This window comes from Xyrauchen texanus, chromosome 29 (assembly GCF_025860055.1).
Source record: "Xyrauchen texanus isolate HMW12.3.18 chromosome 29, RBS_HiC_50CHRs, whole genome shotgun sequence".
NCBI classification, from domain to species: Eukaryota; Metazoa; Chordata; class Actinopteri; order Cypriniformes; family Catostomidae; genus Xyrauchen; species Xyrauchen texanus.
Genome location: NC_068304.1, coordinates 22,002,331 through 22,030,069, shown reverse-complemented (window position 1 = coordinate 22,030,069; position 27,739 = coordinate 22,002,331). Strand labels below are relative to the sequence as shown.

The following is a 27,739-nucleotide window of genomic DNA, read 5'->3' as shown; positions in this document are numbered from 1 at the left end:
TATCCCCTAAACCTAACCCTACCCCTAAACCTAACCCTCACAGAAAACTTTCTGCATTTTTACATTTTCAAAAAACATAATTTAGTATGATTTATAAGCTGTTTTCCTCATGGGGACCGACAAAATGTCCCCACAAGGTCAAAAATTTCGGGTTTTACTATCCTTATGGGGACATTTGGTCCCCACAAAGTGATAAATACACGCTCACACATACACACACACACACACACACACACACACACACACAGTAGAGAACATTTAATGTGCAAAAAAACTCTACCATATAAGTGAAGAGACTGTCTAGGGTACATTCTGAGTCCATAAAATTGAAAGGAACCTTGGAGGGTGAGAGAAATTTCACAGTTACCATGGAAACTAGGGAATACCATCCCAGATCTTTCTGATCTGCATCTGTCTACTCCCATTTTCTTCCTCTGATAACACTCACTAAATTGCATATTAATTTTCCCCATCTTGAACTTGAGCATCCATTTAAATTTACTCCTTTGTTAAAACTAGATTACAGGACTACGCCTGAGAGACATAAATGGGAATGTACTGATAAAGGGAGCTCACATCTCCCACTCTGTATCCATCCCATGATAATTCCCTCCAAATGAGCAAAGATGGCTTTTAGATACTGAATGTTGTTATATAACTCTCTCTTTCTTGTTCTGTCTGTCCTTAGCTCATTCATCAGCAGACTGCTGATTTATATTCCTCTATGCCAATCAAGTCAGGCACTGCAAGTGCTGCAAAAGACTTTTAATTCAACACTGCCTATAAAGTACTAAACTGCTGAGCTAACAGATGCACAGAGCTGTTCGACTGATCACTTGTTAGTCTTTTCTGTCCAGACGTGTCTCAAAGAGAAAGATAAGACCATTCCTATGGCATCTTAACTTTCGAGCATTGAGGGGGAATTCACCAATAATGAACTGAGCCCACTGATGGTGGCTTTTGCATGCACTGTCAATGTTTTTTTATTGATTTGTATTGTTTTTACAATTCACTTAAGGAATTATGAAAATCGTGTAATGGTTCAACCAACTCTTTAAATTGCTGAAATTTTGCTCAACTACTGGATTAATGGCATAGTTGTAACATAATACTCTTATCCATAATTTAATAATTTTATAAATAGTTGCTATGAAATCAATAGGAAAAGTAAACCAACATCTGTCATCAATAAAAATCAATTTACTGCTTGCATTCCATGGGCGGTAATAGTAGAACTTTAATTGTGCTAAACAAATAGCACTGGGTTGTGTGAATAAGGTGCATTCAATATGGAATGATGGAATGACAATAACTTAATTTAAATGAACTCCTCTCCACCAATAGCTAGTGTGTGGTGAGCTTACTGGTGCACTATGGCTGCCAAACGTTCAGGTGGATGCTGCACACTGGTGGTGGTTGAGGAGAGTCCCCTGTTCACTGTGTAAAGCACTTTATAAATGTAACATTCATTAATTAATTTATAAATACATTGCAACACTATTTCTGTGCGTTTTGTGCATAGTAGGCTAGAGGTCTGCAACTCGACGGGACCCGAGAACCCGACGGGTTTTGGGCCGGGATCGGTTCGGCTATTCAAGTAGGATTTCGGGTTCGGGTTAGTAATTACTGAAAAAGTAAAAGGCTTACCGATCTTGTTTCGCACCCGCGCTCTCACCTACAGAAAAGTGCGAAAGGACGAGTAAAGGGCCATTCACACCAAACGTGTTTTTGCACGTGTCTGTTCTGTTTCCACATTGTTTAAACACATGCTGGTCCGCTGTCCTATTCTGCATATCGTGGTGCCGTTTTGCGTCCCTCTTCAGCCAGTTGGCATGTTCGGCATAATGCGGCAGCCCGTTTCAGCTTATCGCCACCAATTTGGACCTATTTCGCGTCCAGCCCAATCGGAAAAGTCCCAGTTCTCCACCCCTGGGACTGATGCATCACTTAATTTTATTCCAGATTGTTCTGCACCAAGCAAAGTTTCAGCACATAAAAAGTAAGTCAATTTGCCATTTTGCAAGGCAGTTCATATCAAATCACTTTTTCTTGTTACCAGGATTAGGGGTATTTGGTTAAGATGATTCTTTTTAATACAAATGTCACAATGCATGCAATTTCCTCTGACAGAATGGGGAAATAATCATCTGTAAACAAATGAAATAGCCTTGGACAGCAGCAAATGGCACAATCATTGTTTTAAAATGGGTCTTTTCTGTTCTGTATAAGAATCATTGCAGACAACAATGCAGGAGACCCTTGCTAATATTACTGCAGTGATGTACTCATTTATCCCAAAATATCCTCTGGGTCCCAAAATAAAGCTTGTATTAACCAACAAACACACAGTCACACACTGAAGCTATTTCGTCTTTAAGAAGTGATAGTTTGAAAAGTTGATAAGGATTAATGGATGAAAAGGGTTTCAATTTTCCATGGTCCTTCCAGTGTCAATAATATGGTCTTACATTTGAGCTAACTTTTGCTACTCACTGATCTCAGCCTTTCAGCACTTAGGAGAGCTCAGTTCCACTGATATAGACAGTGCTCCTTCTATAAATAAAGAAATGCTTTCTTTATTAGATTTAAAACTCTTAAAACAACTAAGTTCTACAAGAAATCAAAGCCTGGTGCTCTTCCACATCTATAGACCAAAACTTGTCTCATATCTCTGTGCAATCCTATCATGCACTGCTGAGTGTTTCACCTGCACTGATTTGTGGCCAGGCAAAGTGTTAGTGTGATATTGCCTCTTATCTTTGAGAGGCAAAAACAACTCTGTGAGCATGCTGGTATTAAACACAGTGTAGTGATGCTCACTTATGGAAAAAGGAATGTTTTGTGGAAAACCTTGATGCTGTTCACCTTGATAATTCTCAGGGGTTTAGTCATTAAATATAACAAATAATGCACCTGTCTGATTGCAAATCCAAACTAACTTTTTATTTTTTATTAACATGAAAGGAAGAGGTGAATTTGGTCATGCATTGTCTTTGAATATTTGTATTTATTTTTTGCATGCTCTTTGATATAAGACGTGCTTCAGTACTTACTGCGCTAGTTGTGCCATCAGTGTCTGTTAGTCGCTGATGTAGGTCAAACCCAACTGTCTGCAACAAAAACCAGAACAGAAAAGCCACTAGTGAATTCACTTTCCCCCTCAGCTGCCCTTGGATGCTACTGTCCATCTGTGCACACTCAATCAAGAAAGCTGATAAGAGACAACTGACTTCAGCACATCTGCCTGGCTTTTCAATACAAAAAAGCATAATGTACTGTATGAATACTGCATGTATAAAAGAAAGAAAGAAATAAGAAGGAAATAAGAAAGGAAATAAAAAAGAAAGAACGAAAGAAAGAAAGTGACCTAGGCCTACACTATATGTACATTGACCGGATCCTAACTAAACAGATGTTTATGCTAATGAATAAATCTTATCACAGTGTTTGAAACAGAAAATACTTCCTGAAAATGTAAGCAAATGTAATACTTCAGCAGAAGGATGGATATAACAGAATAAACTAAACAGTGTGTTCCACAAGCTGACTGTATGTGAGACTAACAGAGAATACTGTGTTGTACTACACAGTACTATATAGCCTACATTGCAGTGCCCTAGTAATACCAAGCAGTTAAAGCATTAGTTCACCTTTACAAATAAAGATGCTGTTCTCATTTATTCACCTTTATGTCATCCCAAACCCTTTCTTTCTTCTGTGGAACACAAAGGAGAATTCAGATGTGTAGAACTGGCAGAATGTTAGGAAAATTACATCCTCAGTCACTATTCATTTAGGCCACATCCACACTAATCCACAATAATAATTTTCGGTGAAGGAAAACGGCATTGTAGAGTGGATAAGAGGCGTAAACATAGCTAAATGTATGCGTTTCCAAATGAAAGCATGTTAGTGTGGACATGGCCTTACAATGTATAGCAAAAAGATGCCATGAAAGTGAAAAGTGACTGAGGCTAACATTTTGCCTAACTCTTGATGTTTTCCACAGAAGAAAGAAAAAGTCAAACTGGTTCGGAACAACATAATGGTGAGTAAATGATGACTAAATAATTTTTTTTGGGTGAAATACATCTAATTTCAACATTTAATTTTAGTTTAATTCCATTTCAGCTGAGACTAAGCATTGAGGTTGCTAAAATATTAATTTGGGCACTGTTTTGCAGAATGAAAGATAGAGAGAAAGAGAGAGTGTCATTCTTTGCCCGTGGTGAAAATTGTTTTATATGTGGCCAGCTGCAATGAAACTGCCAAAAACAGACACATCTGGAGCAACAGATCTTTCTCCAAAGGGTGTACATGTCATTTAGCAGTGTGAAAAAGCCTAAAGGTAGAGCTTCCCTTCTCTCATGCTGAGACTAAAAGAAATGTGACAAGACATATTTGTGACAGAGTGCTGTCACAAAATACATATGCGTAGTTGACATTACATACTTTTGGAAAGTTGACATGTCCTGTGGTGTGACATGCTATACTAAAAACAAAACAGCATTTTGCTAATTCTTTTATGATTATTATGCATGCAGCTTTAATATTAATTGAGAGGCTATACATGGAAGTTTTTTAAAGTTATTTGTCACACTGCAAAACTATTTCAAATGAAATAGTGAAATAAAAATGAGGAAGATAAATTGTGACCAGTCACAGGTCCTATTTTTTAAACTAAAATCTTGATTTAAAATCTCTCTCTCTCTCTCTCTCTCTCTCTCTCTCTCTCTCTCTCTCTCTATATATATATACCGTATATATACAATATATATTTATATACTGTATATGTATATCCATAAGTCCATACATAGACATGTCAACTACCCATTTTCCAAACAGTATGGCTTTTTGAAAACATGAGGGAGTTAAAAAAGCCCTGCTTCAGTGAAAACCATGGCAATTTATAAATCATTATGTTCTCCATAAAATGATAGTCACTGATATCTCCTGTAAGTCCATCCAAATCAAAGTGAATAGGGATGGTGGGGAATATTATTTTCCATCATGGAATAACAGTGCACATAATGGCCGGTAATTCCTGCAGCTAAGAAAAGCTATGGTGGCTTATCCATCACAAAAAATAGCAAAAATGACTGTCACCGCACAGTTGGGGATGGAGAGTGGAAGATCGAGAACGACATGAGCTTTAGTCTTCACATTGATTGGAGGCCACAACTGGATGGAAAAGGAAATGATGTGTTTCCTAAATCAGTGGGGCCACATTATGCAGACAACAAGAGTGCTCTGATGACTGATGAATCTTTGAGCAGAAGCGGGTCATCGAAGTCAGGCTGCCCTGCCTGCCAAAGCCTCAGTGAGAATGGGGACAGACGTACAGTTCTATGTTTGACATTAAATTACAGTGAGGATGGATGTTCAAAAGAAACATGTGTTGAATCCTATACAGACCCAGGTGTGCTGCAGGCCTGAGTTTATTGATTTGACCATGGCAGATCTTAAAAGTGAGTGGAGCAGAAGAAGAGAGTTTGACATGGCAAGCTACACTATGACAACTGCAAAATGTTGCATGGTCTGTCTAAAAGGACACCTCAAAATATTTCTTACTGGACATATTCTAACACTAAAATGTTAAAATAATAGTAATACATACTCTATTCACGGGTTAATGTTGATTCATTTTGGGTCAAGGAAAAGTCTTGCAGAAACTATTATTTAATATGTATTCAAATGCCAGATTTAGTTTAAAAGACAAGTTTCTGAGTAGTAAAAATGGTCTGTATCTTCATCAAACTCGTAATTACACTTAAAAAAATCTGAATTTTACGGAAACTCAGTTTCGACAGTAACGAAAGTTAACATTTTATTATAGCTAGTGTTACCTGGTGCACTAGCTAGTTCACCCAAATAATGAAAATTCTATAATCATTTACTCACCCTAATGTTGCTCCAAACCCAAAATTCTTTCAATAAGTGATACTTTTAAAATAGCGAAACAATAACTTTGTGTGATGAACATAACATGACATCATGACATTTGGTCACAAGATGCAATTGGAACCGATGAGGTGTAATATTATTGATGTAGTCACCGTATTTTATTTAAGGGCTTTATTGAACAACTATATGATTGGAGAGTGAATAATGACTTAAATTCTGTTCTGTTCATCTCACAATGTAATCATATCCCTTTAGAAGATTGGTATATAGTTCAAGAGTCATATCGATTAATTTTACTCTGGTTTTATGTAAGTATATTTTTTTCCAAGCTTGACAGACATTTTCACCATTCACATTATTGCAAATAAAACATGTAAAGATATCAAATTAGTTTGACCTTTTTTGTTTTCAAAGAAGTAATGTGTGTTTCTCACTTTTAAAGAAATTAATTAATGTACAGGAATGAGGAATCTCACTGTCATCAACAACAAAGCCACAAATGGATCCATTTTGGCATTATGAGTGTTGCCATAGAAATGAATAAACTTCCGTTTACAAGATCAGTAAAATCCCCTTAGTTGTCTAGTAATTACACTGGCGGCCAAAAGTTTGGAATAATGTACAGATTTAGCTGTTTTGGAAGGAAATTGGTTCTTTAATTCACCAAAGTGGCATTCAACTGATCACAAAGTATAGTCAGAACATTACTGATATAAAAAACAGCACAATCATTATTTTTAAAAAAGTCATTTTTTATCAAATCTAGACAGGCCCCATTTCCAGCAGCCATCACTCCAACATCTTATCCTTGAGTAATCATGCTAAATTGCTAATTTGGTACTAGAAACTCACTTGATATTATATCAAACACAGCTGAAAGCTATTTGGTTTGTTAAATGAAGATTAACACTGTTTTTGAGTTGCCACAGTATGCAATAGACTGGCATGTCTTCCGGTCCATATTAGGTCAAAAATGGCAAAAAAAGAAACAGCTTTCTCTAGAATCTCATCAGTCAATCATTGTTTTGAGGAATGAAGGCTATATAATGCTTGAAATTGCCAAAAAACTGAAGATTTCACACAAAGGTGTTCACTACAGTCTTCAAAGACAAAGGACAACTGGCTCTAACATGGACAAAAAGAGATGTGGAAGGACATGTGTACAACTAAACAAGAGGATAGTACATCAGAGTCTCTAGTTTGAGAAATGGATGCCTCACATTTCCTCAGCTGACAGCTTCATTGAATTCTACCCGCTCAACACCAGTTTCATGTACAACAGTAAAGAGAAGACTCAGGTGTTCAGGCCTTATTGGAAGAATTGCAAAGATAAAGACACTTTTGAAACAGAAAAAGAAAAGAATAGGTTAGAGTGGGCAAAGAAACAGATATTTGACAACAGATAATTGGAAAAGAGTGTTATTGATCTTAACCCCATTGAGCTTTTGTGAGATCAGCTAGACTGTAAGGTGCGACAAGACAGCCACAAGTGTGGGGTGAAATGTCACCTGAGTATCTGGACAAACTGGCAGCTAGAATACCAAAGATCTGCAAAGCTGTCATTGCTGCACATGGAGGATTTTTTGATGAGAACTGTTTGAAGTAGTTTAAGAAGTTCTGAATTTGTTTTCAATCAAATTGTAATTGCAATTTGTCATGTTATTAATGTCCTGACTATACATTGTGATCAGTTGAATGCCACTTTGGTGAATAAAAGTACCAATTTCTTTCCATAAAAGTAAATCTGTACATTATTCCAAACATTTGGCCACCAGAGTATGCTAATTCTGAGAAGAACATATTCTTATCACTTCAGCAGGTAAAATTGAGATTCATAGTGTAGGTGGGCACATACTTTGATGACGATCACCAGTTAACATCTCATTTAATTATGGCAATTATTAAAAAATTAACCTCTTCTGAATATTTCTCTTCAGAGCTATAAAATTGAGTGTGTGTATGTGCATGGATCCATTTTAATCTGTGCCTGAACTGACACCAAAACATTTCCCAGTGCCACAGGAGTGAAGCTAATCCCTTTTGCTGTTCAACACAGATATCCTCATATTCATCCCTTCATCTCACTAAGATATGACAGAATGCCTCCCTGCACTCCTCGGTGATCCATCGAGAGTGAGACAATACCATCTTGGTTGATTTGGCTATTCTTAGCTTCCGCAAAGACCCTGCCTGCCAAACACTGCAGTATCAACTGGGGACTCTATTAGTCTACTGTGCTCATTGTCTACACAGTGGTTCTCAACTGGGTTTGCAATGGACACATATTTTACTAGAGATCTGAAATGGCAACCCAACAGAGTACCAAAACTGGACAAAAATAATCAAAAAGATCCTTTAAAGCTAATATTTGTTTTCTTCTTTTTTTTTTTTATTGTGTAGTTTTGAATGCTGTTTTGCAGGCATCTTCTTAATTTGACTAGCTTCTACAAGGTGACGGGTGAATTCGGAGCAATATACCATAGAGCTTGATGTGATCCATGACCTTTGACATAAACAACAAAATATACAGTTGTATTTTGTTCTCTCTTTTAAAAGTTGATAGGCCTAATTATTTTTCTATCATAACTATGCACGTTTATGCAGTTAGTTGCATTTTCAGTTAGCATAGTTTTATCCCTGTAGTTCCTTTCAGAAGAGACATATGATCCATTTTTGGGCCAAGACCCACCAGCTAAGAACCACTGGACTATGGAATGCAGTATGTTTGCATGCTTTAGAAATCGTTTAATTCCAGTTTTTGCAATGGTGAATAACAGACCTCGATAATGCGATTGTACCTTGGCTTTGTTCAGCATGTCACCCCAATTCACAAAATGTTGGGACAGTATGGAAAATGCTAATATACACATAAATGAGTGATTTGTAAATTCTATTTACCCTGTGCAGCTATACTGAAAGCACTACAAATGTACATTATTTGACGTTGTGAATTGTTTTTTGAAAATACACACTCATGATAGCAACATGCTCCAAAAAAGTTGGGACAGTTGAATGTTTACCACTGTGTAACATCTTATAATAACACTTATTAATCATTTGGGCACTGAAGATATAAGTTGTTAAGTTTAGCAAGTGGAATATTCCCCACCCATTATGCATGTCTTCAGCTGCACAATTGTACAGGCCCTTTGTTGCCGAATATTGTGCTTCATAATGCGCCACACATTCTGAATTGGAGACAGGTCAGGACTGCAGGTAGACCAATCCAGCACGCGCACTGCACTCTCTTTTTACGTAGCCATGCACTTGTAATCTGGGCAGTATGTGGTTTAGCATAAAACACCCCAATTAAATTAAAAAGGTAAAACATCAAATAATGTGTTATTGTATTGCTTTCAATATAGCACAGGGTGAATATAATTTACAAATCACTCCTTTTTGGTTTTTATTAGAATTTTCTATATTGTCCAAAGATAGCAATTGGGGTTGTATAAGTTAAACGAACCAGAACTGGCCTAAGCACTGTCACTTAGGCAATGTATTTAACCCAACAGATTTGACATACTCCCTTAAATTTAATCAATTACACATTGTGATGCACGGACAGACAGATGAAGAACTTGACTACACTAAAAATCTAAAAGATGAGTGTGTGTGTGCATTTACGTACAAGAGGAACAAAGCTAATGAGGACAAAAAGAATTTATAAATAGAGCTTAAAAAAAGTTTCAATACAGAAAATGCATTTTCTAATCTCTGTTTCCTATTATAACATTATTGGTTGCCATAACCAGAAGTTCAGCTATTTCTTTCTATTTGTTTTCAACCATGTATTTTCTGAGTCATTATACACCAGATTGTAACTGAACATGTCTATGAATTTTGACCTCCCTGTAATATACTGTAAGACGCTTTCAAGGATGAAGCACTTGACCCCTCAGTGTTGTAAGACGAACCTCTTACCTTATTCTCCAGACGTCCAATCAGCTCAGCCAGTCGGTTGATCTGCGCCTCAAGCCCTTCTTTTCTCACCTCCACAGCTCCTAAGAGAGATCGAGAGCTTGAGAGAGAGGCGAAAAGTAGTGCATAATTTGCAGATAGTTTAAATAAGGATTTACTCTATCAGGCACCTGAAACCATTTTAGATTGGCTGTCATGGCAATGAAACTGTGTGACTCAAACATTCAGACATTCATACTGAGCCATTATATTAGTAGTTTGCGCATTTTTGATAACAGCATTGGCTTTTACACACCAAGAGGTGATTGTTAGGGCAGATGAATCATGTGGGACGAGTATATAAGAATATTGTGTTTCACAGAAAAACAAAAATGGAGAGCGATTAACATGATTACCACCCTTTCTCGCTTTCTTTTATGCAACTGCAGATCCTATTAATGAGGGAAACGGTTTTCCTGCCTTTGAAATCAGCCCCACTAGAGGTGCCAAAACAATTAGGCTCTAACACCTCCCTTGTGTTGATCAGGTCAGCATAATGGAGAGGGGAGACATTTTGGAACACATTAACTGTTACCATAGCGATAGAGGGACCTAAGTTCCCTAATAACGAGTATTATTAGGCCACAATTATACTACAGCATAATGTTAATATATGTGGTGGGGAGATATACAAACACCTTAGGCCAGAAACATTATAACATGAGAAATATAATTTGTATACATGGAACACTAAATATAGCAGCTGAAAGAATTGAAGTTTTGCTTTACAGTTAAAAGAGCCAATCATCTTGGTTAAAAAAGAGAGTAAAAGTAAGTAAAAGAAAAGAGAGAGACATCGCCTTTCAGTTTATCCAAGAACACATATTTGATCCTTCCTGCAAATTGAGTAACAAAGCAATTTCCAAGCCATTTTTTAATTTTTACTGTGTAAACTTCCCATTGTCATAGTACCTAGCAACCTTTTGTACAGTATTTGCAATACTTTTCACGTGAAGGCCAATAGATGCATGATGCTTGCGTTTAGTGGTGCGTTAATGCCTTGACACAAGTCACGTAAAAGGGCCTTAACACACATGAACACACTCTCTTAAATATGTTTTTGTGTCTGAGCTCATTACTAAATACTGCATATGGGACACTGTAAAATATACTTTGTAAGGTAACTTTAGAATGTGCTTCATGAGGAAACTGGTTTATAAATATTATTTGATATGACTGAATCAAATTAAATACATCAGATTACATGAACAAATGTAATTTTAAAGGGTTAGAACTAATACAAATATATTATATACACAGATTTTCTGGACAGAACAAAGCCAAACTGGGCTGAATATAAACTGCTTCCTGACCACCTGCTCCTTCCTGAGTGAACACTGTCAAATCAATGACATGCCAATATGGTATCAATGCAAACGTTGGGGAAAGTTTCAATGCCTCACCTGGAGTTGTTTGCTGCACAATTATTCATAAATGTAATCATAAGTAGATTTCAACAGCTTTAATTGGGTGTTTTGCTAATTAACACTTTGAATATTGCTTGTTTAGTGGAATATTGTAGTGGACGAAACATGTTTTAGGAAAAGGAATATAAGCAATTACCTGGATATAAATGGTGACTGGTGCTTTCCAAAAGAGGGGAAGCACAGTTTTCAGTTATCAAAGGCAAAAACTATTCTTAGATTATTAGTTTTTATGTCTACAACATTGCTCCCAAAGCAGTTAAGCTGCCCATATGCAGGAACAAATTGAAATTTTTAGAGATTTATTTATTGTTCAAACAGAGAAGTTTGACTTGACTTGACTAGAAACAGAATCTCAATTTGAACTTTCACTTTCAGATGTAAAAGTGAAAGTGGAGATTTAAGAGTAAAAAAAAGGTCTTAAAAATGTTGCTGTTTCTCACCCACACCTATTATATTGCTTCTGAAGATATGGATTTAAACACTTGAGTCTTATGGATTATTTCTGTTTCTTTTATGTGATTTTTAGAGCTACAAAGGTCTGATCACCATTAACTTGCATTGCATGGACCTACAGAGCTGAGATATTGTTAAAAAAATCTTAGTTTTTTTGTTCTGCTGAAGAAAGAAAGTCATATACATCTGGGATGGCATGAGGGTGAGTAAATGATGAGAGAATTTTCATTTGCATGTGAAATGACATTTTCAGAGCTTTATTTATTGTTCAATCATCATCCATATTTGCTCCATTACAATCAATGGTACTGGCATGCACCATGGGGCTCCTACAGATACATTCAAAGAAATTCATACACATCTTGGATGGCATGAGGGTGAGTAAATGATGAGAGAATTTTCATCTGTGTGTGAACTATCGCTTTAAGAGAATCAGACGTACAGCACTGAGCCTTTATGGGCATGTGCATGTTTGTGTTTGTGCAGAATGGACAGAAATAGACAGAAGAGCCATTTATTCACTGATGGGAGAAAAAGTGGCATGCACAAGTCTCGCTCAAGTATTGATCAATATATTCTCATCCCAGTGCAGATAAACTACAGCTTGGTCACAGCCCTCTCCAGTCCTGGCTCTCCGTGGTGGAGCTGACAGTTAATGGAGCCTTTATTGTGAGCCGAGTCAGCTTTATCTGTGTCTAGAGGAAATTTAAATCTAGTGCCAGTATTTGAACATTGCCCATAAAATAGGCCTTTTGATTCATTCTAAGCATATTGGACAGGCCAGCTTTACAATAAAGTTGAATGAGAAGACAACTGAGATAATTACCAGCAATAAAGTGTGTGAGCTACTTTTACAGCTTGTAGCTGAAATGTCAAATGGCATTTTTATTGGCCACATCTCCAACATAGTTACTCAGATACAGGTATCTCACCTTCCCTCCCTCCAAGAACGGTACACCTCCAGATGATGAAAAGGGCTGGAAAAATCGCTTTGGACCCCATTCACCCAGCAAACTAAATTTTTGAACTGTTGCTCTCTGGCTGGGGCTACAGAGCTCTGAGCACCAGAACATTCAGGCACAAGAACCGTTTCTTCCCTCAGGCTATTAACCTTATGAATAGTTAAAAATGCCCCCAATACTCTCCATTGTGGCAATAAAATCATGTGCATATTCAACTATTCATTCATATTTATATTCCATTCTTATTTTTTTGACAATTCCTACCTCTTCTGTACTATACATTAAACCACCTTGCATATAAATGTATATCTGTATAACATATTTAAACAAAATTATTGCCCAACTGTATTTTCCTCAATATATTTATCTGTTGTATTTTTTATTCTTAATTCACTGTTTATGTATATATGTTTATATGTATGTTTCAAATGAGTGTATGTATATGTTGTATATGTATATATTTGTATATTCTCTAAGCACTGGAAGCTTCTGTCAACATGACAAATTCCTTGTGTGTGTAGCACACTTGGCAATAAAGCTTATTCTGATTCTTTTTCTGACAAGAAAAGATCACTATTCCATTAGCTTTGGGTTTGTTGGAATTAAGGCTGTGCCGATAATTTTTTTAGATCAAGCTACAGTTTATACAGCTAGCATAAAACGGTCAGTTCTCTCTTCTATACCATCTCCACAAGACAGTCTACCTTGTTGCTCTGACAAGTAATGTAATCTTCAGGATTTTATCTTATTCTGCCCAAAAACATTCATTCAGATAAAAAGGGACCGTCTGGCCGACGTGTTCAACCATCAATCACACTTCACTTGTTTTTACTTGATGGTGATTTCAGTAACTTAGTCCGGCTAAAAACAACTATATGCACACACAAAAAAGAAAAACACTCAAGTTAATTTGTTACCATATCTACAGGCGCCCTCTAACTCCTTCTTCATACTGAAACCTATATTCCACTCTTTGCTCATTAAAAACTCACACATTTCTCCAGTTGCATCATACACAGAGGGCTGTCGTGAGCTTGTGTATGTGCTGACTTGGCACACAAACACCTCTGTGTTGTTTTAGAGTCTCTACAGGATGGTTTCATAACCATCTCACTGGAGCTCAGCCTCAAATCTCATCAGTAATGGTAATGTGGTGTATGTTGATAGAGAAAGCCCGCAGGAGAGCCTAGAACATGTCTTTAACTTTGCCTTTGTCAATTAGACAGTACAGGGAATGGTAATTGCAGATGCTTTGTGTGATAATACAGCTGGTCTCCGAGTCTGTGCTACAAAGGAGATCCTTACTGAATTGATTTATGCGATGTTTGGAAAAAAGAAACTCATGATGAATAGAGGCAATAAAGCTCCTCATCAAACAGACCATTAAACAAGCCCAACAATAAACCCCTGCAAAACACTGCTAAAAACAGAAGTTCTAAAATGCTGTCTTTAATCTGTGTGCCAATTGTTCTTGCAGAGGTAATATAACTAAAGCAGTCTTCCCCTCTCACAGTCCCTATCTGAAGAGCAGCCACTGTGATTTAATGAAGATTGTGTTTCCTTGTGCCTGACTGACTGAAATTATATAAATTATGAAATAAATTAGAGGTGGCTTTAAAATAACCAAATTCATCATACCTTGTTTACAAAATCTGTTCTCATCTCAGTTGGCTCTGCTCACACAAATAGTTGCATACTGCATTTATCTTGATGCTTAGAGACTTCAGAAGATTCAGTGTGTCAAAATGTGTCACTTGGTAGATTCTGTGCAGTGCAGTTTCCTACAGACCTATTCACATAATTTCAGATTGAATTGAAGTGCATGAGTTTAAATACCCACTTCAGTAACTTCTTGATGTATTAAAGGAACAGTTCACCCCAAAAAATGAAAATTCTGTCATTAATCACCCAAACCTGTGTGCTTTTATTTTTTGTGGGACATTTTTGAATCCGAATGTGAACACGGACAGGGGCATCTCTAAGATTTTTAAACATTTAAAAAAGTTTTGCAGTGTTTTGCAGGGGTTTATTGTTGGGCTTGTTTAATGGTCTGTTTGATGCCTCTATTCATAATGAGTTTCTTTTTTCCAAACATTGCATAAATGGTCAAATTAAGTGTCTTTCAAATGTTCTTGAACAGAACGTATACAGTAATGTATTGTGTCCACATTTAATTGTAGAGGATATGTTGACAGATTGAAAGGTTTTATCAGACTAGATGTTTGGCAAAAGGGTGTTTGGAGACAGGTGTGTGGTGGCCTCACCTGCACCTGTGTTGATGTTCCTCATGGTCTCCTTAGAACTGACTCTGTTGTTGGGAGGGTAATCTGGCACTGGTGCCTCATAGCGCCTATCTGGGACACGTGGGCTGATCTTACTGGGGTATGATCTAGGTCATAACAGGGAGAACAAGGACAAGGAATACAGCTGATAAAAATGGTCAGCCAGATTTAACCAGATATAGATAATATTTTCAGGGAACAAAGCCTTTTCAAAAGTGTGGTGGCAGCCTGATATTTAATTATCTAGGGTGCTCAAACAAAGGTTGCATTTTCCATCCCACGCAGGGGTGAGATCACAACCTTGCTCTATTCTCATTGTGTTTTTGTGGAAGCCATTAAATCCTGCAATTAGTGTAACGTAGCCAACTTGAATCAAAAAGCATCTACTAAATCAAACTCAAAAATCATATTCATGCCCTGATGGAAATGTAGGTTGAATGGTTACAATGGCTGACTGGTCGACTAATTGTCCAACAACCGACCAGTTTATTGCTGAAGTCGATTAGTTTTAATATTGTTCTTGTTTATTTTTATTTATTTATTTCATGCTATGCTTTAGCTGTTAGAAAGTTTGCATGATAAAACCCTATTCGAAAAAATGTGTCTTCAAATGTATCCCTTTTAAAGCACAAATGTCACAGCCATGTATATGCAGACACAATTTTTTGGCTGGTGTGTTGTGACTTGAGCTGTTTTTGAGTGACTTGTGCCATGAGTGTTGCATTTTTAAGATGAAAAAAGTTCAAGACCCCTGTGTCTGGCTGCTTTTGAACACTAGATCACATCGTGTTTGAATGCTGCCTAAGAAAAGCACCTTATTGGTACTAGGTGAACACCCGATACAGAGCTTCCTTAAGACGATTAGACGACTAGTCATTCAAGCAACCCATCGACAAGTCAATTTAGATAATACAGTATGTAGTTTTACACATCCCTTATGTACACATGCTTTTGATTATCTTAGGACATGCTCTGACACTCTGAGTCTTTGGAAAGACAGAAGAAACATGATCATGATCATAATCATGAGGAAATTGCTGAACAATATGCTCTACATCTGATCTCACCCCACTGAAGTATGTTGCTCATCAATGGCATCCACAGCACTCTCTACGGAGTTCAGTAGAGACTGGATTTGATTGGCCGATTCCTTCAACAGGAAGCGGGTCACAAATTGGTCAACATTAGTTCCGCGTTCATACACCTGCAATGAGTGAGAGAGACAGAGAGGTCAAGAGAGTAACACAGAAGAGAATATATGGAGGGAGGAGAGATAAAAGCACATCAGCACTTTGCCGAGAATCTTATACATGCATATTTGATGAAGCCCTGTTTAATCTCTCCTCCAGCTGAACTATACTCCAACTGACCACCTTTAAGCAAAACACATGATCCAGGTGGAAATGGTTAAATAAACATACATCAAAAAACTGTCTAAGAATGAACATATCTGGTTTGAGCTTACAGGAACTAGAAAGATCAGATGCAGCCAGTGTAGGTAAGTAAAATTCTGAAAGCTTGTAATGTTATTGAATATTAGAGACAACACAAATTGATCTGGTGACATTTTGACCACTTTGCAAACCACCCAGGGCCTGTTTTACACTGTGTGAGTATAATGTCACAGAAGAGGCATTGTATTGTGTGATGAGGAAGAGGGCATAGCTGGGCCAAGTGGATTCAAACTTGGCGCTGAGTTGCCCAATCAGTGAGAGAGAGATAAAAGGAGGAGCCGGGGACAACAGAGAGAGAGAGAGCCGCATGCAGCAGTGTTTTGTGTGTGCACTTTTGTTATGATTCAGTTCAATGTTTTATGTTGAATAAAGTATTTTATATTGTTAATACGGTTCCTGCTTCCTCCTTTCCTGATGAACGAGAAGCTTGTCTGCCACACTGGTGCCGAAACCCAGGACTGGAGGAAGATGCGCTGTCAGAGAGCCCTCGCCGCTCATGGAGGATAGCGAAGCTGGAGCGGTCCGCCCCAGGACGTGGAGGAGCCGTTGCCATCTGCTACGGTATGGAGGAGTCGCTGCCATCAGCTGGGAGACCGAGGAACTGCTGCCATCATCCAGGAAGTGGAGGACTTGTTTGCCGTCCTGCCAGCGGACGGAGGACCTGCTGCCATCTGACGGGAGGCGAAGGAACTGCTGCCATCTGCCTGGGGACAGAGAAGCTGCTGCCGGTCGCCAGCAGGTGGAATCCAGTGTCATCTCCTGCAGTCGTGGAGGATCATTGGATAGCTGGCTGAGGACCAAATGGCGGTAGTGGTGTTTTTTTTCTTCTCTCTGTCTCTCCTGCTATTTTTCTCTCTCTCTCTCTCCTCCACTCACCTCATCCTATCCCAGTAGCCAGGAGGTTGGGAAGACCAGCCGGTGACGGAATGGTCAAAGGGGGAACTCCTCCCCTCCAGGAAGGCAGGGGGGAGGGGGAGTAAGTCAGACCGGAGGTTTCCCCGCCTGAATCGGGCGGTGAGGGTATGTGATGAGGAGGAGGGCGTGGCCAGAGAGGATTGACACCCGGCACTGAGTTAAAAGGAGGAGCTGGAGACACCAGAGAGAGAGAGAGATGCACGCAACAGTGTTTTGTGTGTGTGCTTTTTTTCTTTCAGTTCAGTATTTTATGTTGAATTAAAGTCTTTTGGATTGTTAAACTGCTTCCTGCTTCCTCCTCTCCCGATGAACGAGAGGCTTGTCTGCCACATATTGGAAGACCTAGACTGTGAAGGTGTAAAGACCATGGGCCTCAGACAGCTTAGGTGCTGAATTTTAAAAATTCCATGAAATGGCAGAGAAGTGCAGTTTTATTTCCTGTGTTGACATATTTTCATGTTGAAACAGGATGTGTTGGGACATTTCCTTTAAAAAAGAAATTTTCATGATTTTATACTTTCTGTTGCTAGTCAGAAGTAGCTGGTATTGGGGGAAGGGGTATCCTGATTCTAGAGAGCATTTTATTGGACAATAAATTGGATAAGCCCCTGAGCACATGATGACCCATCAATATTTTTAGTCCATTTCCCAGAAGAAGAAAAAAGGGAAATTTCAAATGAGCTAAAATGTATTTGGTCAACTATTAGGAGTGCATAAGCATGCAGATAAACTTAAAGCTAAAATGCTATTATTATACATGTAAACACGTGGACTTGGTCAAATACTTTAAGTAACATACAAAGCCAATGTGGAGTCAAAGCTTCATGTTTCATGTCATTTGAAAATAACTAGCTCATTGTACACTCCGATTTTTATAGATCATTAATTTCGTATCATGGCTGTGCAAGGGATGGAAAAACACCTAGAGAGATTCTGCAATGAGATATCTATGAATAAACCTTTAATAAAACTCACTGTGTGGAATTTCTGACATAATTGACATTCATCTTACATTCCTGTATACCAAGACCCAAATCATGGACATTATAATACAGAGTGAAAATCTAGTCTTTCAGTTCTTCAGGCATTGACCAGAGAAGATGCCAGGACAAGAGGCTGAAAATACTGATGGGCAGAAAGATTGTCATGGTCAGCATATTATCCAGACCTGGCCTTCACAATGGATAGCGATTGAATATCCAAGTAGAGATTGGCAAGAAAGTTAAATTGGACTGCAGTGCTGGCCTCTCTAAGGCATCTCATAAATAATGCTGCAATGCCATGCAGACTCAGGATGACTGTATGAAAGTCCATCACAGGGGTAATAAAGGAGATTGGGAGCATTGACAGCCTCGAGTACTCTGTCAGTCCAATAAAACAGAGGAAAGTATATGAGTGAGGGAGTGCGGTAAAGTTGGGAGTGGTATAGCCTAGTGGTCAAAGATATTTTTTCCATACAAAGAACTGAATTGTGACTAAGACTAACATTCTGCCCAACATCTCCTTTTGTGTTCATACAGGGTAGGAACAACATGAGGGTGAGTTAATGAGCACCGAATTTTCATTTTTGGTTGAACTTTCCCTTTAAAAGCAAGGCATTTAACCTCAGGTTGCTCCATGCAGACTTTCTGTAACTAAACATGGGGCCAATCTACAGCAATGTCGTATGAAAGTTGTGGAAAATTCCACTGGGCCTGGTATGTGGTGATACATAAAGATTCAAAAAGGGAGGACACTAGTGTTTATCCTGTCCACCTGGCTAAACAAGTAGCCACCAGGTGTTGTTGATGATGTTGGTTGGGAAGGCTCAGCATGATTTATACTAGCGGTATGCCAGGTCAGCAGCTCTGCTCTACTTCTTACTGCCACAGAGGGCCTTAACACAAATCAATAAGCACAGATGCAGGTTATACTGTCTACACCAAAACTATTTCTCAACAGAACTGGAAAAGCAAATAAAATGTTATTAAAGCTAAAGTGTTTAATTATTTTGGATGTTAAAAAACGATCTACAATCCCAGCTTAATATGCAACTACAAGTAATTTTCTAGGTAGATTGTTTCTGAAAAGGGCTCTGTAACACAGAGCAACGACACAGCAACACTGGCTCAACCTATGGAGAAATAAGGGGTTGGGACTATATGTTTGTACAAAATTATTTTTGGGGAAATAAGTGATTTGGTGCCCAGACTACAGGGGTTGGTATGGGTTCAAAATCCAGTATTATTATTATTTTTGGGGAAATAAATGATTTGGTGCCCAGACTACAGGGGTTGGTATGGGTTCAAAATCCAGTATTATGAAATGAAAAATTATGATTTTTTTTAATATTATGGCTACAGCCACATACTGTATATACCTCCAAAATTAAATATAAATGGTCTGTCACTCTTCTCTAAAATATCCACTAGGCACTGAATAACAATGAGTGAAATACTAGACTAAAGTATTGTGAGACACCTGTGACCGAAATATTCGAGGAAAGCATTAAGTTTGATGTGCAAAGACAGACTCTCACAAAATAAACAACATTAGCACATTCAAGACTTCAAGATAATTTGCTTCCTTCATTGTTTATCGCCTCATAATTGGAGATATTCCCAAGTGAATATGTCACTTTTAGTTTGAAAAGGAAGGTGTGCACCTAACCTTCTTTGTCCTTCGTAGAGCAAGCATTAAATATAATTAGAAGAGCAAATGCAGGCAAGCCTGTTTTGAGGCACATAGTATGGCCACTTACAGTATATACTATTACCATCTCAGAAGGGCTGCAATATTTTATACAGTAAGTGCAATATTCAAAGGGAACCTGGGAGTGTTTTGTCCCAGCCCCTTTAAATGCAATTTTGCATATCACAAAATGTTGTTGCTAAGAAACTTATTGACTGCTGTTGCTAGGATACAATTAATTGGCTCATGTCTGAACAGAGCTGTAATGTCTAGGCTAAAATAAGTGAAAGCTTCCAGTTATGCTATCATATTTACTGTATATATATATATATATATATAAATACACTTCACACCATTGTATTTGTTGACGAGGTGGGCTGATAAAGAAACACACATACTGTGTCCAATAATAATACAAACAATAAGTATCGTCTCGGGACTCCAATAGATTAAATTGCTCTTAATTAAACTGTTTTTTTTTTATCTTCAGTACAAGCGGCTACCTCTTTCAGATCAAAAAGTCTGAAAAACTCTGTTCTTCATTTTGCACAGCAATGGAAACATTTCAATAAGAAAGAAAAATTAAAAATGAGACCTCACTAATATCCTATTTTTTCCTCTAAGACAACAATGAGATTAAAGGGAGAAAAAACTGAGACTATGACTGAAGTTTCCTGCTTCTCAGATTTTCTCTTGAGAACAAGGCCCCAGTAATCTATCTGATGTGTATCTCTTCTAGATTGTCACAAGAGTCTATAGCCAGAGATTTCAATATGAACTCAAATATTTCTTATTAAAATGTAATTATCTACGATTTAACTAAATTAACTATGCATTATTTGTATAGCTCTATACGCTAACTGTATGCCAGCATTTGTGTCATTTGTTTCTATTTGTATTTATTCAAAAGAAGTTTAAAACACAAAGTGGATGCTTAAGAAAAAATAACCTAGATGAATTCTAAGTCTCCCAAGAGATAAAAAAAAGAGAAAATCTGAGCAATAAAATTTCCCTCAGGATTATCAAATACAGTTTATATTCTTGGCTTCTTGCTCTCAAAGGGCCAAATGAAAAGAGGGGTTAAACAGTTCTCTAGAATAAGCCAAAAGGGTAGACAACTTGAAAATAACATCCCTCCCCAGATTACCTGCACAACAGATTCAGGCAAAGGTTCTCTCCCACCTACAGTCTAAACCTGCGGCTCAACCCAGTTAGACAAAGCTTCTGGGAATTGAGGGAAGAGATTAAATCACAATCGCATTAGCTGAGGCTGATAACAGAAGTCATGGCATAATACGGTTATTCAGCCAGGGACACATCCATTCACAGGCTCGGATCACAGTTGCTGAGACTTTATGAAAACAGGATTAAATCCCAGGCTGGTAGAAAATGAAGAGATGAGAACACAGACTTCCTATTGTAAAAAGGCGATGATTGAGCTGTGCCTCCATTATTGTCTGTGAGCATGTATGTGTGTGTGAAATGGGTTATTCAATACACAAAGATAAAGACTTGCACTTTTTTCAGCTGTGTGCTGCAGGTGCATCAAGCACTTGGAGGTGCTCATCCAACTTGGGGGGGGGGGGTAATATTTCAAATGCCGATAATCAAAATTTTTAGATACATTTTATAAAAATATTTAAGAGAAAAAAATAATGAGCACCACTTGGAGCAAAAGTACTTCGACTTGAGGTTCGCAAACAATCGCCCAAAATGCAACATGAGAACAAGCAAAGAATATATGTCTATAACTTGTGTCTAACAATGACGGACATGGTACGCTTTTCCCACACATTGTCTCATCAGGTCCCTGCTGGTTTCCACCCCTAGTGTTTACAATTTCTGGAATCAAAGTTTTTTGGCTCTGAGATAGAAGCTTTTGGAAGGCTTTTATCTGTTTCAGCTGTTGCATTTTCTCTCATCTCCCACAGAGAGAACAGTTTAACCCAGAGACCAATGACAGTCTTAGAGTGAAGATTTCATACTTTAAGCACAGATAAAGTGTGACATTGCAGCTGTGAAAGGCAGAGAATAAAGAGGCATAGGCACACAATCAGCTATTTCAGGTTCCTTTAACCTTTCCGCAGTCCAAATCCTTTGCATATTGTTCTTCCTAACAGCTCCCTTGTATTTAACAAAACAAAAATATTTCAGTGAGAAAATGTCTGAATGCTGGTGCGAATGCATTGATTGTGAGAAATCCATTTCACCTTTCAAAAGTTAAAGAATGGCTCCCTTTTAAGCCAATGTTAAGCAGCAATCAGTATGAGCAGTCATGAGTGAGCAAACTTATTCGGTTTAAGATCAAGATTTCACATCAGCATCTTGCTTAAACTGTTAGTGATTTAAATTTAGTTCATTTAATCATGACAGCAGAAAGCACAAATCACAATAAAATACAATAATGAAACAGGCTGAATAATCAAACGCACTCAACAATAATCCTCAATGCCAAATACTCAGAGAATAGATTTATATTCACCTTCATTGCATTAAAAAAAACCTTATTAAACCAGAGCGCTAACTACATGTCAATCAAATCCTGTGGGTTTGACCTTTATTGGTTTGACATTAAGATTACTGAAGGCATCTCCAGAGGTTGGGCTTCAAGCTGGTTTACGGTGAATTCAGGGAACTTGCTAAGAAGTTAATTCTAGTTTACCTTAAAGAGTGCACAACAACACCACACAGGTAGTGGGAGGCATCTGAGAACAATGTTGTCCTGGCACTGTAGACACCACCAACCAACATGAACAGGGGCTCTAATTATAACTTGTCGTGTTTTCCAGGCAATTTTAATCAGGCGGCTTGATGCGAGGAATTATCATCACAAAGAGAGGACTCTCTAAAAGTGACAGCCTTTGGTTTAGACTATACGCAAACATGGGTCTGTGGATCTGTGTCATGGTGAGAGCATTTCATAACCGCATTGAATGAGACAAAGTCAGAAAATAAAGTTTCAATTATTCCCACCTCTATGAGCCATGATGGTGATGAGGATTTTCTATCCGTTCTAAATGCTATCTATAATCACTCAGTCATTCTTTCACCTATCTCGTCTTCTTTGTCCACATAATTCATAAGATGAAATGGTGCAGGCGACTTTAAATAAAATCCACAGTAAAATATAGACCACACAGGCAGCTTGAATTCTGCCTGAAAGTACAAATAACCAAGTCAAGCCCCTTTCCTATTGTCGCAATATTCTTGTCCTGAACAACACCTGTAACCTAAAGTACAAAAGACCTAAAGACTCCTAAAATCAACTATGACTAAAATAAATATCAAAGATGGCCACTTCAATAGCACCAGAAATTTTTTCAGATTGGTTATAGAGTGCTGTTGTCACTTGTTAATACTGAACTGCATGTAACTGCATGTAAACTTAACCGTATTAGTAGCTGTACTAATGGTATTCTGCTGCTGTGTAAACGTAGTCTTAAAGGGATATTCATCCAAAAATGAAAATTCTCTCCATTTACTCACCCTCATGCTATCCCAGATATGTATAAGTTTCTTTCTTCTGCAGAACAAAATGTATGACTTTTAGAAGAATATTTCAGTTCTGTAGGTCCAAACAATGCAAGAAAAAAAAGTTGATGCTCCAAAAAGCACATAAAGGCATCATAAAAGCAATCCATACAACTCCAGTGCTTTAATCCATATATTCAGAAGTGATATGATAGGTGTGGGTGAGAAATAGATCAATATTTAAGACCTTTTTTGCCTGAAATTCTTCTCCCTGAGTGCATGAAGAATGTATGGTTGGTGCGCATGGCCCCGCAGTCATGGGGCCCAGGGTTTAAGCTCCGGTAAGTCTGTGCATTAATGTTGCCCTGCCCACACCTATCGCTTTTGAAGATAATGATTTAACCATAATAATGATTCATGTGAATTACTTTAATGCTAACTTATGTCATTTTTGGAGCTTCAAAATTTTGGCACCCATTAACTTGCATTATATGGACCAAAAGAGCTGAGAAATTCTTCTAAAAATCTTAATTTGAGTTCAGCAGATGAAAGAAAGTCATACACATCTGGGATGGCATGAGGGTGAGTAAACTATTCCTTTAAGGAGTCATTTCACTTATAGCATGCACTTGTATCTTTGTTCATAAATTAACTATTTGTAAATGCCATGATATTTAGTACTCTAAAAACAGGACTGCTGCTGAATACAGCCCAAAGGGTCATTCAGACCAAATGCTAAATAAATTAGACAGCGTTACAAACAGGCCTAGAACGTAACATAGGCGTCTCAAGACGTTTTAAAAAAAAGCTGACATTCTTTTTAACTTGACACAGCATCGCTGCATGAGGCACTGAAAAAAAAACAGTAAGATGTAACTCATTGGTCAAAGATAGAAAATATAGAAAAACAATAGAAAAACAGTGGAGACGGACACAAAAACTATTTGGAAAATGGCCTCTAGGGGAGTCACAGTGTGTTTAAATTTTTAAAAACAAATAAATTAATGGTATTTTAGTTACTAATTAATGTTATTTTATTTAAAACTGACTATATTTACAAAAACTAGAATGCTAGAATGTTTTTATAAACTACATGTCATATGTACAAATATCAGTAATGTTACTGATTTTATTTCTTTACAAATCTTAAGTACTGTTATAAAAAACAGCTCTTGCTTTATGTCTGAGAGTAATTATAACTTCTGTTCAGTAAGTGATTCAAATGTTTATTCAGTAACCAGACTGACTAATTCACCGAGCCATTTAGTACAGATTTCATTAGACCGATTTGATTCAAACAAGTAACTTGTGAGTCTTAAAATATTAATAAATAGAACCAGTTAATTTGCTCGCTGTACTACACTCGGTCATGTGTGTATTCATTTGAATGTTTTTGTGTACAGCCAGCTAGGACAACTTCAAAAGAAACTGAATACAATTTAGACTGCAACTTGGGTAAAACTGCTTTACAAAATAATTTATTTAGCTGTGGATTTAGTAGTGGCGCTGCAGCTACTGGAAAGCACTGCAGGATACAAGGAGTCCGTTTTTTAGAATGTACATTTCACTCTTTCGTAACATAACTGCGTATGACCTTATTTAGCTTATTTATCTTACAATCTTATTCTGCCACTATGTGAACATAGCCTAGTCAAACTGCACAAAACATGGCCGGCAGATGAAGCAGGGGCAAACATATCTCACCGATCCTCACAAAGACAGTGAATTTTAACAGCAATGAAGTTTAATGAAACGCTGTGTAAGATTGAGGCAATAGAGTTCACGATTCCTCAGCCATCGCAATAAGCCATAAAGCAAAGCCACAGACAAAAAGCTCTGACTGCAGCCTGCAGTTCATCATAAAATGCAGCAACAGAGAGATTTATAGAAGGAGCCTCAGCAGTTTAATGAACAAGTGAAGACCAGCGCTGTGGCAGCACTTAGTTCTGACTGGGCAGGCACAATGTCTACCACTGCGCTGGAGCGTATGGGCCACAGGCTGCGATTCACACACTAGCAGCAGAGAGATGAGTCTCACGACAGTAATGAATGACAGACTGCTGGGAGCTCTGGCATAATGCCAACAGCTTCACATGCCTGTGAAATTACCACTTCACACCACAGATATACAGGAAAGTGTTCAAATGGAAATAGTGGAGCATATTGGCAAGGAAGGCAGGAATCTGGTAACTGTTTACATGATCAGCAATGCCCCTAAATTAAAATTGTTGTTTAAAACCTAAAAAAAAAAAAAAAAAATCAGGGTACATTTGGCCAAAATGAGGTGCTTTATGACTATTAATATGGTAAATGGTCTGCACATAAATAGTGCTTTTTAAAACCTTAGAGGTTACCAAAGCGCTTTACACTCTGTCTCAATCACCCATTCACACACACATTCATTCACAGAGCAGCCAAGCAAGGCACTAGCCTGTCATTGGAAGCAAGTTGGGGTTCAGTGTCTTGCCCAAGGACACTTCGGCATGTGGAGTCGTGTGGGCCAGGAATCGAACCACCAACCCTGCGATTAGCAGCCGACCCGCTCTACCACCTGAGCCACAGCCACCCCCAGACTATTATTACACGATTTGACCTATTGCGGTCAGATATTGTTCTGTAACAACCGCACATCAGGGGATTTAGACGTATCATTCGGGTATTACAAGCCATCTCTCTTGCTTCTCAGATCACTGTGCGATCTCTACAAGCTAATAAAATAATTCTTATTTTATATGAGTTATAACAACTCAAATCAATGTTTCATTTCCATTTATTTATTTATTTGGCATGTAGTATTGTAATTGGCTGAATAATGAGGAGTTAGACAAACATTTTTACAAAGTAAACACCAACAGAACTTGGTGAATTTAAGCTGTTCAGCGATTTTTTTCTTCTCACATAATTACTTAATTTCAGCACAAATCTTGTGCTGAATCATGTGCATTTATTTATTTATTTGGCAAGTAGTCTTGTAACAGGCTGAATAATAAGAGTAAGATGGTAAGTTTCACAAAATAAACACCAACAGAAATCTCACAAAAACCGGAGGATGATTCCAACTGTTCAGCAATTTCTTTCTTCTCAAATTACAAAATTTCAATGCAAATCAATATTTTATGTCCATGTATTTATTTATTTGTTAGTAGCCATGTAATAAGCAGAATAATGTACAGTTAGCTGGTTGTTATCGCAAAATAAACTCCTTAAGGGTGATACAAGACCCCTCCACATGATCACCCTTTTGGGGTTTATTGTGTGATGACAACCAGGTGACTGTATATTATCCCTTACGTATCATTGCATAAATTATACCGATTTGTTCTTCTTTGCTTCCCTCATGGTGATCGCTGTATGAATATGAATGCAATAGACCTTGTTTAGCTAGTGCCATCTTTTATTCTAAATGGGAATGACAACGAGGCTGTGAGGGATAGACTTATAGTCTCTTCAATGGGCTGTACTGCAGTTTAAAGTGTTTTTGGATAATTCTGCAGACAAAACATTGATCAAATATCTGTCCAAGAAGATTCAGTATACCAAGAACTCCAGACAACATGAGTTGTGGAAAATTAGATGTAATCTAGGAGCTTTATACAGCTTTGTACGGTTTGTGCGATAGAAGAGACTGAAAGTCTATCCCTCACAGCCTTGTTGTCATTCCCATTAAACATCAAAGATAGCACTAGCATGAATAAGGTCTATCTTCAGGGTTACACTTTGTCCTAATCAGGCGTAGCTACAGGTCTTAGCTTGGACAAGTAGCAAATACAATCAGACCAACTGTGATATTTAACACACAATAATGTAGAGCTGGATTTTTGGGCCAATAAGATTTCACTTTGGGCGGGGAGGTATGACACCATAGAAATAAATACCATGTGACCTACAAAATGTCCTGTTGCTCACAGCTTGCCATGGCTTGTTAGGATAAAAACTCATATTAACATGGGGATTTTATACAATAGCAATAGTCATCATTGATTATTATGTCAATTTGAATCTCTATGTTTATGATGCTCATTAATTCTGACATTGATTCAGTGTTTAACAGGCAACTATAACAGACATCAAATCAACACTTCTATTATAATCTTAATTTAGTAATATTGATTAATGCATTAATCTAGGTTTAAATAAATTTTAGCTACGTTATTTTATTTATACATAGATTTTTTTGGGACTTATTGTTAACAACACAAACCTAAACATCAACCATCATTCATGTGGTTATCACACAATGG

The 27,739-nt window shown here is 37.7% G+C and overlaps 1 protein-coding gene across 1 annotated transcript in view; it reads right to left on the bottom strand.

Moving 5' to 3' along the window:
- LOC127623219 (N-terminal EF-hand calcium-binding protein 2-like) overlaps positions 1 to 27,739 on the bottom strand; it is a 107,875-nt gene that overhangs the window by 11,012 nt on the left and 69,124 nt on the right. Inside the window, exons 6-9 of the mRNA XM_052097553.1 lie at positions 16,056 to 16,192; positions 14,971 to 15,095; positions 9,829 to 9,908; positions 3,054 to 3,110 (exon numbers count right to left, since the gene is read on the bottom strand). Coding sequence (XP_051953513.1) covers positions 3,054 to 3,110; positions 9,829 to 9,908; positions 14,971 to 15,095; positions 16,056 to 16,192 — 399 coding nt within the window. The remainder of the gene's footprint in view (positions 1 to 3,053; positions 3,111 to 9,828; positions 9,909 to 14,970; positions 15,096 to 16,055; positions 16,193 to 27,739) is intronic.